The 12,525-nt window shown below is 41.3% G+C and overlaps 1 protein-coding gene across 1 annotated transcript; it reads right to left on the bottom strand.

Annotated features, from left to right (window-relative positions):
* Window positions 1–691: 691 nt before the first annotated feature.
* Window positions 692–11,825, bottom strand: popdc2 (popeye domain cAMP effector 2). Its single transcript, XM_084724939.1, has 4 exons — window positions 10,958–11,825; window positions 5,803–5,911; window positions 4,300–4,888; window positions 692–1,392 (listed from the first exon to the last, which is right to left on the bottom strand). Exons 1-3 carry the CDS (start codon window positions 11,449–11,451, stop codon window positions 4,349–4,351), a joined length of 1,143 nt encoding a protein of 380 aa, XP_084581065.1. The 5' UTR covers window positions 11,452–11,825; the 3' UTR covers window positions 692–1,392; window positions 4,300–4,348.
* Window positions 11,826–12,525: the final 700 nt, after the last annotated feature.

The following is a 12,525-nucleotide window of genomic DNA, read 5'->3' as shown; positions in this document are numbered from 1 at the left end:
TTCTATAACATACAATAAAATTTTAGACATTTAATGTGCTGGTAAGTAACAATGTGAAGGCCGTTCCTCTGTCCTCAGTGTTCCAGCGCCAATTCAAATGTGTTTATCATTTAAATTAGGGTTTGACTGATTGTTGACAGTTTATTAAGTTCTGAATACAGTATCTGTAAGTCAAGATGTCCTTCTTTAGTTGGACTGTTGCGTCTCTCTGATCAGCTACATAAACACAGTATAAATGTGCTTTGAACATTTTACTGATTCACTCAGTTGTTTAGTTATAGATTTTGTAAATGGCATCTTAGCTGCAGCGCTAAAATATCCATGTTATTTAAATTGAACAGATGTGGTGGGTCTAAGAGCAGCCAATAGTTTTTAAAGATAGAAAGGGGATTTTTGAAGTGCTGTTGTATGTAGTTGTCAATAGTCAGTGTAGTACCTCCAGTAGATGGCGGTCGGCACGCCTCCAGTTTGGAGAAACCTCATACCTCATCCAACTGAGCTGTCCCTTTAAGGCGGATTTGAGATGCTGCTTCCGAGACCATATTGAATTTAATGAAGTGATAAATATCAGCCTCAAATATTGATTACTAAAAGATATTAATAGCGGCTGTCTTATGTACTTTAAAGGGACAGTTCGCCCCAAAATCAAAAACATTTTTCCAGTGGCCTGTTGTGCTACTTATCAATTAAAATTTGTCTGGTGTGAGTTGCAGAGTTTTGGAGATACCTGCCATTGAGGTGTCTGACCTCTGTCCAATATAATGGAACTAAATGGTTCATGGTGTTAACTACTTCCTTTCTACTTGAAATGAAGTAGTACTGTAGATTCTAAAGTGGTTCCCACAGATTCTACTGCAGAAAGAAACTAGTTCCTACCTAAAACAGCTCACAACAAGGTCTGTGAATTATCTTGAGTAACCGGGTCATGATATTTGTAAAGAGACATTGTTTTTGATTTTTTTCTAATGCATTTTTTGGTGCTTTGAACGCCATAAGGCAAGTGCTATTTAGTCCCATTATACTGGAGAGATTGCAGACATCTCTACAGCTGAAATCTACAAAACTCAGCAACTCACACCAAAAAGGATAAATGGATAAAATGCACTACAGGCCAGGAGAAAAATGTGTACTTTTTATTTTAAGGTGAACTGTCCCTTTAAATAGAGAGAAGAATAGCATTATGTTCTACGTGCTCAGGGCTGAAAGTGTGAACTGAGAGCGAGGAGGAGACAGTGTCATAGCAAGTGACATGTGACACATTCATACTGCTATACTGTAAATAATATCGTGTTTCCAGCAGAGACTGTCCTCACAGTTTGGGAGTGTCAGTGGGAGCCAGCGGCGCTCTGCCCCTCTGGAATCGAGGCGGTAGTTTCCCGTCACTATCACCTCCTGCAGAGACATCATCAAAGCTTCAGTTAGGAGTGTCACGATCACACTGCAAACTCAAAGTGTTGTCCTACTGATAACGTGACAGTGTTGCTGTGCCACATCAAACTACACTCAAACTGCAATGTGTCAAATCAGTAGATCCTTTTCTGTATTTATTTTGCACAGATTCGGCACTGTTTCTCTCCCACAGAGAATGACTGGTGAACAAACCAGTTGTAATTCATCTAAACAAAGTAAAGCAAAAATGTTTACCAATTCACAGCTTAGTATTTATTTACATTTCACAATTCACTCTCAATGGTTTTGAAAATGTAACATGTAAAGGTTAGAACAAAGGTTATTTGTCAGTCAAATGCACAAAACCATTCAACGCAATGTGTTTAAAGGGAAAATTCAGCACTTTCATGTGGATGTCCTGTCATCGTCCTAAATTCCTCTACGTGTGCTGCATTGACAGAGAAAGCTGAGTGCTCCTGCTTGCAGAGCCATGCCAGCAGTACCGTCATGCACTCATGAAGTCCACACCCATGTGGCTGTGTATCACCACCCTAGCCTGTCATTTTGTTGGCCAAAACATAGCGTTAGGTGACAAAGTACCCCGGCTTACCCAGAGGCGGCGACTAGACATCCAAGCTGAAATATTCTGTAGTTCTTCTTTAGCACCTAATACATCATTGTGACATCAGTGATGCAGGAAGAACAGTAGATTTTGCAGCAGGAGAACTGAACTTTCTCAGTCAATATAGTACATACTGAGGAAGTTAATGCCTCAATACTGGAACACTGGACGTCCACATAAAAATAAAGACTAATGTTCCCTTTAAGAAAAATTAACTTACAGCATTAATGCCAAAATGTTTTTGCAAAGTTATAGAGAATTTTATCAGCCCCCGTGAGCCCCAGTGGGCTGTGATTCATGCTGAGGTCAGGACCAGGAGCCCTGGGACGCAACTGAGACCTCCAACCCACATTTTAGTTTAGTTATAATTTCATTAAATGCTAATATATTTATGAATATTCATAATATAAGCATAATTTCAACTCAGGTTTTAAAAGTTTGGGTGGGTCCCTCTACAGGGAACTCACATTCACCAACCAAACACCAAACTTCAACTCTGTGCTCACATAATAAATGTGTGTGAGTGGTGAATATCAGCTCTGCAAAGACACCTTTGCTCTTTAACTGAGGGACAGATGCCAAATCCAGGCAGATGTATATATTTTAGATTTTCTGCTGAAATTCCACTGTCGCTGCTGACAGTTCATATATATTCATATATGAATTATTACAGTCGTGCACGATATGTTGATAATATAATTATCATGACAGGCCTAGATGGGACATTAAAAGTCCACCTCCAGTCATGTTTTAAACAATATAAAATGCTCTACAAGAAGTAATAAATTCCCTGCCCTCCTCATACACCCCTACCCCTAAGTAGCTGCACCAGGCCTCTCCTCTGTTTTGTTAGCTAATCACAGTAACTAGTTACTTCCGGTGTATCCTGTGAGCTGGGCATCGCCACTACTGATATGTATAGTGCCACCTGCTCGATTAACAGGATTGATTCCTTCAGTTTATGACATCATATACCCAGCCTAACTGAAGTCATTTTTTGAGACTGCCCTTGCTCACTGCAGTGTCAAAAAAAGAAATTCTCAGACATGGTGTTTACTGCTTATTTCACTCCTGATATGTCTTGTAACACATGAAAAACTCCACATGAACATTACAAGTTTGTAAAAAGTCTGAGTTGTTAGACTCTGAACTGAGGCTGTGTTACTATACTGTCTGAGATAGATTTGGCCTACTGCTTCACAGCCACCCTGCAACTCAAACCCAACACTGACCCCACGATCCAGCTATGAAATGTGATCCACCACCTGTGATTGGCTGCCTTTGGGATGGTTGGAGGACAGGCAGGGCAGAAGGGGGATGAACAGATGAGCAGACAGACAGTGGGCACACTGGATTATTAGCATGGCACGGACATTTTTTGGACATCGCCTGAATTTCCGAGATCTAATCCCGATCAGATAGGAACACAGCTGTTACCCTGCTGACCTCACCACTGTCTCGCTGTCCGCTCTCACAAGCTACACTATTGAACTCCTGCTCACCACACACACACACACACACACACACACACAAACACACACACACACACACACACACACACACACACACACACACACACACACACACACACACACACACAAACACACACACACACACACACACACAGTACAGCTCGACACAGGACCTGATCAGCTGTCTGAGACCATTTTGAGCCCACACTGTGCTCATTTGCTGTTAAACTGTTTTTGCTGGGCAGATCTGCTTGAACAAATTGAACTCTGCTACTGTACCAGAGACAACCATAAGCTTGTGAGTGGCAGAGCCAAAGCAAACACTAATGCAGAGCAGCTGGCTGGGAAGGAATTTTAATCTTAAAGTATTGTTTGAAAATAGAGTAATAATCCAGGTATCCCCAACACAGAGCAGGCCAGCAGCAAAGAATTCCAGCCACTATATGATGTCAATCTATAGCTGTAAATACATTGTGAAAGGAAACACAGTTGAGAAAACTCAAGGTCAGTGTCTTCACTATTTTTCCTTTTTTTTTCTCAATTCAATGATGTGGAAGTGAATAACGGTCCATTTAATATTTCAGTTGAAACAATTTAATTTTCAAGCAAAGTATGACAGATCAGGTCAACAGTTACTCAGTAACTTAAGTTGTTGTCACAAAATAATAATTTTATTGCTGTGAGGCTTTCAGCTATATTGCCCAGCCTTGTGCTATATGTTACTATGAAGCCAGGTTAGTAGGAATTGTGCACCGCAAGCCACCCATGCACACACACCACCCCCCACGCCACTCTCCGCCCAGGTGAGGTACTTACATGTAGCTTAAGTGGTGACCCAGTGTGTTAGCTCCAGCACCCTGCCCCTCTACCTCAAATAACCCGTCTCACTGCCATAATCCGTTAAGGAGCCCGCCACATCGGCAAAGTCCTCGAGGACCAGGCTGGTGGAGTCCTCACCAGAGGGCAGCTCCGGGTCTGACGCCCAGGGGTGCTGGTAACGGTCATGCTGAGGGGGTTCATCCAGGGTGGTCTTCCTTGGTCCCTGCAGGTGGGGTGGGAGGGGCTGAGACTGGGCTGGATCAGACTTCTGGTGGGCCGGTGTTGGGTCTTCACCACGCTGTTCAGATTGTTGCTCCTTGGCGATGCCGCCATCACTGCCACTGCCGCCCTCGCTGCCCTGTGAGGAAGGAGCCAGCACGTGGTAGAGGCTGGGAAGGCGGATGTCCAACAGCACACCACTCTTAATGTAGAGCTTGTTGTTGAGGTTGTAGAGCTTCTCAGCAATGTCGTAGCCCAGCATGATGGAGAAGAGACGGGCAATGTAGCGTTCCTTTGATATTAGCATGTAGAGGCGGCGGCGACGCCATGAGACATAGCGGGAGTCTTCCTCTGCTGTAAGGGTCACCTGGGGGGAATATGAATGAAAAACCTGAGTATCAATGGTATCAGTGTGGAGTTTTTGACCACTAATAGCCGTATGGAGTAACATTTTATAATAAAGAAATGCTACTGAACTAGGCCGCCACCTTGTCATGGTGGAGGGGTTTTGAGAACCTGAATGATCTTAGGAGCTATGTTGTCATGGGCTTGTTGCCCCTGGTAGGGTCTCCCAAGGCAAACAGGTCCCAGGTGACGGGTCAGACTAAGAGCGGTTCCAATGCCCCTAATGAATGGTTTAAGATCAGGGATGTTCATCACACCCTCTAACCATTTCATGGGAACTTTACTGAATGCAGTTAAATGCAATAATCTTAGACACAATTTAACTTATTTTTCCATAAGCAATAATATAATAACTTGAATCTTTTCACATCTTTTCAAGTCATGTCTTTATTTATTTGCATGGAATTATTGTGAGTTTCATCAATAGGAGTATTATTAAGAAGACAGTGTGGGAAATTATAACAGACATTTTTCACAATTTCACAAACAATTCATAAAAAATTAGCCTTCTTGTTTGCACATTTGTTAGACCTAGAGACAAACCCTGAATGTCCACCATGACCTCCAAGCTTCTTTCTAATTTAACTCATTTAATCTAAAGCAACAGGATATGTGAAAGACAAGAGGACAACTGCTTTCCCCTGTTCAGCTTATCGGTCAGATGCTGCCTCCGTTAGAAGGCAACAAAAGACAACTCGATATCCGTGTCTGGTTTCTTGTTCCAAATCCATCAATGACAGCACTTCAAGTTAATTTAACATTACACTGCTACACTTGGGACTGCAAGCTTCAATTTACGAACTTACTACTAAAACACAGAAACTAAGAAACACACAGCGCCTCCTCCTAAAATGAACTACATGTCCATTCTAGTACCTGGAACTTTCCCTCCTCGTTTGGTCGGAGAGACTCCCACTCTGGAGAGTCAAGGAACTGGTGGCTGTGGATGTAATGCAAGAACTGGCCCTCCAAAGACACATTAATCCTGAAAGAGAAGAGAAAGAGAGAGTAAGGTACAAGCTTAGAAACAGAGACATGGATTAAGATGTGATAATGAGACCAGGGAGATGTTTGGAGGTCACTTTGCCGGTGCCAGTCCAAGACCTTGATACTAAAGATTAGCATTAGATGAAAATCTCTGCCAGGGCAGCTACAAAGCACTCCTTCAACACCACATACACTCAACAAAAATGTGAACCCAACACCTTTATTGTTGGTCCCATTTTTTATGAGTTAAATTAAAAAATCTTCTCACAAATTTTGTTCACAAATTTGTTAAAATCCCTGTTAGTCCCAAAATAATCCAACCACCTGACAGTGTGGCATATAGAGGTACTGATTAAACAGCATGACTGGGTGTGCATTGGACTGGTCACAACAGATTATAAGTCATAATTCCACAACTATCCGAAGTAGACTAACCATGAGATATGAGATTGTTAAACAATGGTATATGCTCCTATAGAAGACACAAGTCTGTATGATATCACCCATGTTTACAGAAAATTCACATTTTATTCGCTATCTCATGGAGAGGTACTACATGACCCACAATCCTCAAGTGTGACAGCAGCGTCTCTAATTGGTGGCGCTTGCTGTTACCGTGGAAATGTTTAATGCACCCGTGAGTGGGTAATTCTATGAGCAAGCTAGCTAGCTTGGTAGCTAACATTAGCTAACATGAATCATACTGTCATTATGCCACAGTGAGTACACAAACACAATGCAAACTACAACAAATTACAACTGTCATTAACAAACAAACACTCTAATAATGACCGAAGTTACATTTTAGAAGAAGTGAGTTCCTTCACTCTCAAAATAATCATGTGCCTTTTGCTTTTTTTCCATTTTCCAGTCTTTCTTTTTTCTTAGAATCAAAAGCTTTATGGTCACAATTCACCTCGTAGCTGGTTGGCTTGGTTAAAGTGCTTAAAACTCTTAATATAAAGATTTACTGAAACGTCAATGGAGTAAATGAGGGGAAAATTTACTTCCAGCACCGTAGTCTTTTTTCAAGATAGAGCTGCACATTTTAGATTGGCCTATGTTAGATGGAATAAAATATTAAAATGGCAAAGAAGAAGTGTTTTAACAAATTTGTGAAATTGAGAAATAAACATGTTGTGTGCATAGAAGTCTTTAAAAGTGTTAGGTTTATATTTTTGTTTGGTGTACATAAATCATTTTTCAGACACATTGATAATAGTTTCTGCTTCTGCCAGGATTCCCCCAGACATTAGGACATTCCTCTGTCAAAGGAAGTTTTACTTTAAAAAAAAGAATAATTTCCGCAGAGTGAGATACCCCAGCACACTTTCATTGTATTACGTCAAAAGTTTCTGTTTTATCCTTATTTCACTGTGAGTTGAATGTTGTCATATCAGCGCTGCAAACGATCTGCTTCATGTCAATCACCTGACATCTACAGAAAGAAATGGTAGTGTCCTCCAGGAAATAATAACTTTTCTCCTCCAGACTTTATTTTCATATCATGCAAGTTTTTGTGTGTCTTTGTTATGCATAACAGAAGCTAATTGTAAGGTAGAACTGGCACTTACAAAGGATACCAAAAGGTCTTTTAATTAAAAGTTTAATTAAACATCCCTGTAAACTGATAGAGAAAGTCTAAAATGCAGTCTACTTGTATTCTGTATTCAGAGAAATGCTTATTAGAGTATTTATTCACAGTTTATCTTTGTAGCAGTTTAAAACTGCTAGGTCTATATTTAGACTTTTCATAACAATGGGTGTTAATTAACAGCTATTTTGTTGTGTATTGCACTATTAATTACCCTGTATGCCACTTAAACTGCCAGGAGCAGGGCTTTCCACTGGGAAGCCCCATGCTAAAAGTGTCACTGAACTGCTAGTACTGTACTGCCCCACATACTGTATGACCAAAAGTATGTGGACAGGCCTATCTTTTGGTCTGGGACTTCTTTTCCAGTTTGCCTTCAAAGGAATAGTTCAGATTTTGGGGGGGTAGTAAGAGGTACTCATCGAGAGTCAGAGGATTACCTACATTAGATGGAGGTTGACACGCCTCCAGTTTGAAGAAGCATCAAGAGCGTCGGGTGTAGGAGGCTAGGTAATGTGCTGTCGTTAAGGTCAGCAACAAAATATATCTTAGCCATGTAAAAACAAAAATCAACATCAGTGTATCTGCTTTATATGATGGGAAGCTGATGTTTTTCTAAGCTAAATATTACCCTCCTCAAAGCCACCAGACACCGCTGGCAAAAACAGTAATTTTACCTTGCAGAACAGGAGTTGCAGGTGTCCTGCTGCCTTGATCTGTTAGCTTGCTTGTTATTGTGTGACTGTGGTGAACCCAAACACCTTAAAACTTAAAACACCGAAGTAACTCAGTAACACACACCAATTTTTTGCCAATGAAGTCTGGTAGCTTTGAGGATAGCAATGTTTGGTTTATAAAACAGTGGTTTCTTGCCACAAAAGGTTGTCTGATGGCAAGGTAAATGGATGAAAATATTCTAAATTCACTACATAGCTGCATGGCCACTTGATTTTGATCAGTCATATATAGCATTTTATTTGTCTATGGCAGACTGTTGCTATGAAGAACAGGCCGTTGCTATGGTAGCAGTTCTGATCATAGACTGTGGGAGAAATAAAATCATTTAAAAATTATTATTTTGTATCAAATTATTGTAGATTTTTTTTGTTAAATAACCATGTAATAAGCTGGATAATGGAAGGTCATTATTGCAAAAGAAACCTGCATCCTGAAATGGACTCACTGTACATTATCCCTTACATAGTGTAAACTAAAGAAGAGCTCAACTGGTTTGCACAGGGTCATGACCTCAACCCCGTCCAACACCTTTGGGATGAACTGGAACGTCAGCTGCGATCCAGACCATGTCTCTCATCATCAGGGTTGGACCTCACTAATGCTCTTGTGGCTGAATGGAAGCAAATCCCTGGACCAGATTCAAAATCTGATGGAGAAGTTTTCCCAGCAGAGTGGAAAGCTGTTACTGCAGAAGATTAATGCACGTAACTTTGGAATGAAATGTCCCAACAAACACATATTTGCCACAAACTTCGGGCCATGTAGTGTAGTCATTTCAAACAGGAGACCACTGATTAATAGAAATGTCTTAGGTAACACGTTCTGTGGTAACGCCAAAAAAATGGGTGTTGATTAGATAAGACTCACAATTTTTTGTATCCGAAAGCACGTCCAAAAAGCAACACTTTAAAACTCTGGAAAATCATTAAGAGCTTTTTGTTTGTTTGTTTGTTGTTCCAAATTTGGCCACTGAGTTGTCATCAGCGTGGCCAGCATTTAATGTAAGGTAAGAGGAGCAGTCAGCGTCCAGTCCTGTCCCAACATGTACAAAGGTATCATTTAACCAGCTGGCAGCGTGCAGGGGGACGACACACTGGTGAGTCACAGACAAAAATACTCTGTTTACAACATTTCTCTAGTGTCGGCTCCAGGACTGTGAAATCTAATGCAATTCTACTTTGAGGATGTTTGGATGGAGAGGATACATTTCCTGTGACGATGGTTACACGCTGCCAACAGCATAAAAGAGACAGAAATAGGGATCCAGCTCTGCAATAGTCAGTTAAAATAGGAGATTTAAACCAATTATACTACAGTATAAACCCATGGTGCAAATGAGTGCACACCTACTGTTTTATTCTTACATTCAGTGACACTAAAACATGCTATAACATACTATTAGCTGTGTCCAAAACTAGTTTAGGTTATTTGAAGTGGGTTTCTATGACCTACTTATCCATAGTCGGTGTTTTATCTACAGCAGATGGTGGTCGACATGCCCCCAGTTTGAAGAAGCAGCAGGAGTGCCAGCTAAGCTAAGCAATGTGCTGCTGTGGACAGGGTCATATTTTATCTACTTAAAAAAAAGTTTTTTAAAAAAAAAGCCCAGCTAAGTGTATGCTATATTAATTAATTCATTTTTATATTCTTCTAAAAAAGATAGGCTACATGGTATCAAGTGTGATATTGCCACACAAATTTATTTAACTTATTTCACCAGTCAACTGGGAACAAATGATTCTAAAACACTATATTGAGAATATTTTCACTGCTTCACCTTGACATCAGACAACCTTTTCTGATGGGAAACAGCTGTTTTACAAGTCAAATATTACTGTATCCAAAGCCACCAGACTTCATTCACAAAATCTGTAATTTTACCTTTCAGAACACAGTGGTTGTTTTTATATCACCTCAATCTGTTTGGTTTTTGTTTGATTTTGGTGAATACAAACTAACCGTTTAAAACACCAAAGTCACACAGTAACACAAACAAACTGACTGAGGCAGCAGTAGAACAGCAGTTCCCATGTTCTGCTAAGTAAAAATACAGATTTTGCCTATGGACTCTGGTTGGTTTGGAGACAGTGATCTGGCTTATATAGCGGCCGTTTCCCGTCGGAAAAAGCTGTCTGACAGCAGGGTTAAACAGTGAAATTATTCTAAATATAGCATATATTTGAACTGATATTATTTTTTAGGTGGCTAAAACACATTTTGCTGCTGACCCTGTCAACTGCAGTACATTGTTTACATTGCACCACTCTCAGCTTCTCTGTCTGTGTCGACTGCCATCTACTGTTGATAATACACTGACTAAGCCAAGCTCATACAACCCCACTTCAAAAAATCCAAACTATCGCTTTGATAGAGCCAGATATTTTTCTCAGGAATCGGTAGTGACCAAAAACAGAACTAAAATATTGGACTTTAATTCTTCGAGTGGCCATAAAGATGACTTCAAATGATGCTAATGTTGCACATTTGTAACACCAAGTTCAAAAGCGATAATACTGAGGTTGTGTTTACAGCTCATTCACATTTCGTCCAAACTGCAAAAAGATCAGTGACTGTAGACTTTCAATTTTTTTTGTAGTATTGCTACTTTTACTTGAGAGTGTTGATTGTATTGTGTGGAGATAGTTAGTTGTGGTGTTTTGCATTATGTAGTACAGGTGTGCAAAGGTACACACACATGCACACACTCCCCACCTCCCAGACAGCAGAAAGGAGAGCTGGTCGATGGGCGTCTTGCCCTCCACTGCGTACGTCTCCCCGGCCTTCAGCTCCACCACCTTGTTCTCGAAGGCGCCTGTGATCTCCTTGAACACCTGGACGGGCACGCCCAGCGGCAGGTAGACTGCCTGGTAGAGGGCGGTCAGCTCCTCGCTGCGTATGCCCTCCTGGTGCAGCCGGTACAGGAGGTGGCAGATCTGAGCCAAGCAGGCCAGCAGGAGGAGCAGGTTCCAGGTGAAGACGTCCAGGCCGCACATGGTCAGCCAGCCCCACAGGGTCAGGCACACGAAGGCCGGGGTCAGGAAGCCAAAGATGAAGAGGCACCCGTAGGCCCCGCTGCCTCCCATGTAGCCGAGGAACAGCATGGTGTTGCCCAAATGGTAGATGGCTCCCTCTGTGTTGTTGCTCCATCCATCGCAGAGAGGAGCAAAGAACAAGCTGTCCAGCAGGGTTGAGTTGTCTGTGCTCATGTTTGAAACTCTTCAAATGACAAGCTAAAGCTTTTGATGCACAAAACAAAAAGCAAAAAGAACTAAAAATACTTATCTAAAGAGACTTGGTGCTATTTCTGTCCCATCAACATTTACAACTAGAAGTTTTGTTTGAATAAAATCTTGACCAAAATAAACAGCTAATACTGACCAAAAATGTCAGAAGTAAATGTTTGTTCCCTTGGCGTGCAGCGGAAAATCCTTCAATGTGAAGTAGTTCTCACGGTTCTATTTGTTATAGAAACACAGCTGGAATGGGTTTCTTCCACTTCTGTCATTATGCGTCCCTTCCTCTCTCCTCTGAGTCTTCCTGTCGTCTCTCTTGCTGTGCTTTTCTGTCTATTTCTCTCACCCGCCGGCCTGCACTGTACAGCCAACAGCTGGAGGAGAAGGGACAAGGGAGGAGGGGGGCGTTGATAGAGCCCTAGAAGGATAACCATGTTTGGAATTGAAACCCAAGGAGGAAAGAGTGGTGGACAGAAAGCAGGCCTGCTACTTAACATAACAGAAAGAGGGAGAGAGGCAGGAAACGGGAGGGAGGAGGAGGAGAGGGACTCTATGACAAATATCTCTGAGAGACTCACGGAGTGTCACACTGTTTGAAAAAAAATCAAAGCTACAAAAGAGTTCTACCTTCAACCAAACTTCACGAGTCCAGTTTACTTTCAGGAGAGCAGCCAGTGCATATTTAGAGATACTGAAATAAGTAGGATGACAGCACAGGTCAGATTTCAGGTATAAACAACACCCACCACCGCCACTACCACCTCACAGCCATGAGGACTCACAGCTCACAGGGACAAGTCCATCTTGGTCCATTAGAAGTGTCTCTGCTTCATTAGACTAAGACTATAAACAGATATTATATTAATGTAATACATACATAATTGTCAAAATAAAAAAATAAAGATGAAATGTTTATTATGCTAAACTATGGCCATGTTCAAAAGGCAAAGACCTGTATTTACACAGAAAAAAGCCGTATTCTTCCTGTTATAACAGTTAAAGTTGGCAGGTGTCATAATGTTCAGGAGTAGAATAGATTTTGAGCTG

This window comes from Lutjanus erythropterus, chromosome 8 (assembly GCF_056507025.1).
Source record: "Lutjanus erythropterus isolate fLutEry1 chromosome 8, fLutEry1.hap2, whole genome shotgun sequence".
In the NCBI taxonomy this organism is placed as follows: domain Eukaryota; kingdom Metazoa; phylum Chordata; class Actinopteri; order Lutjaniformes; family Lutjanidae; genus Lutjanus; species Lutjanus erythropterus.
Note: the sequence above shows the minus strand (reverse complement) of the source record. Positions and strands in the feature narration are given on the sequence as shown.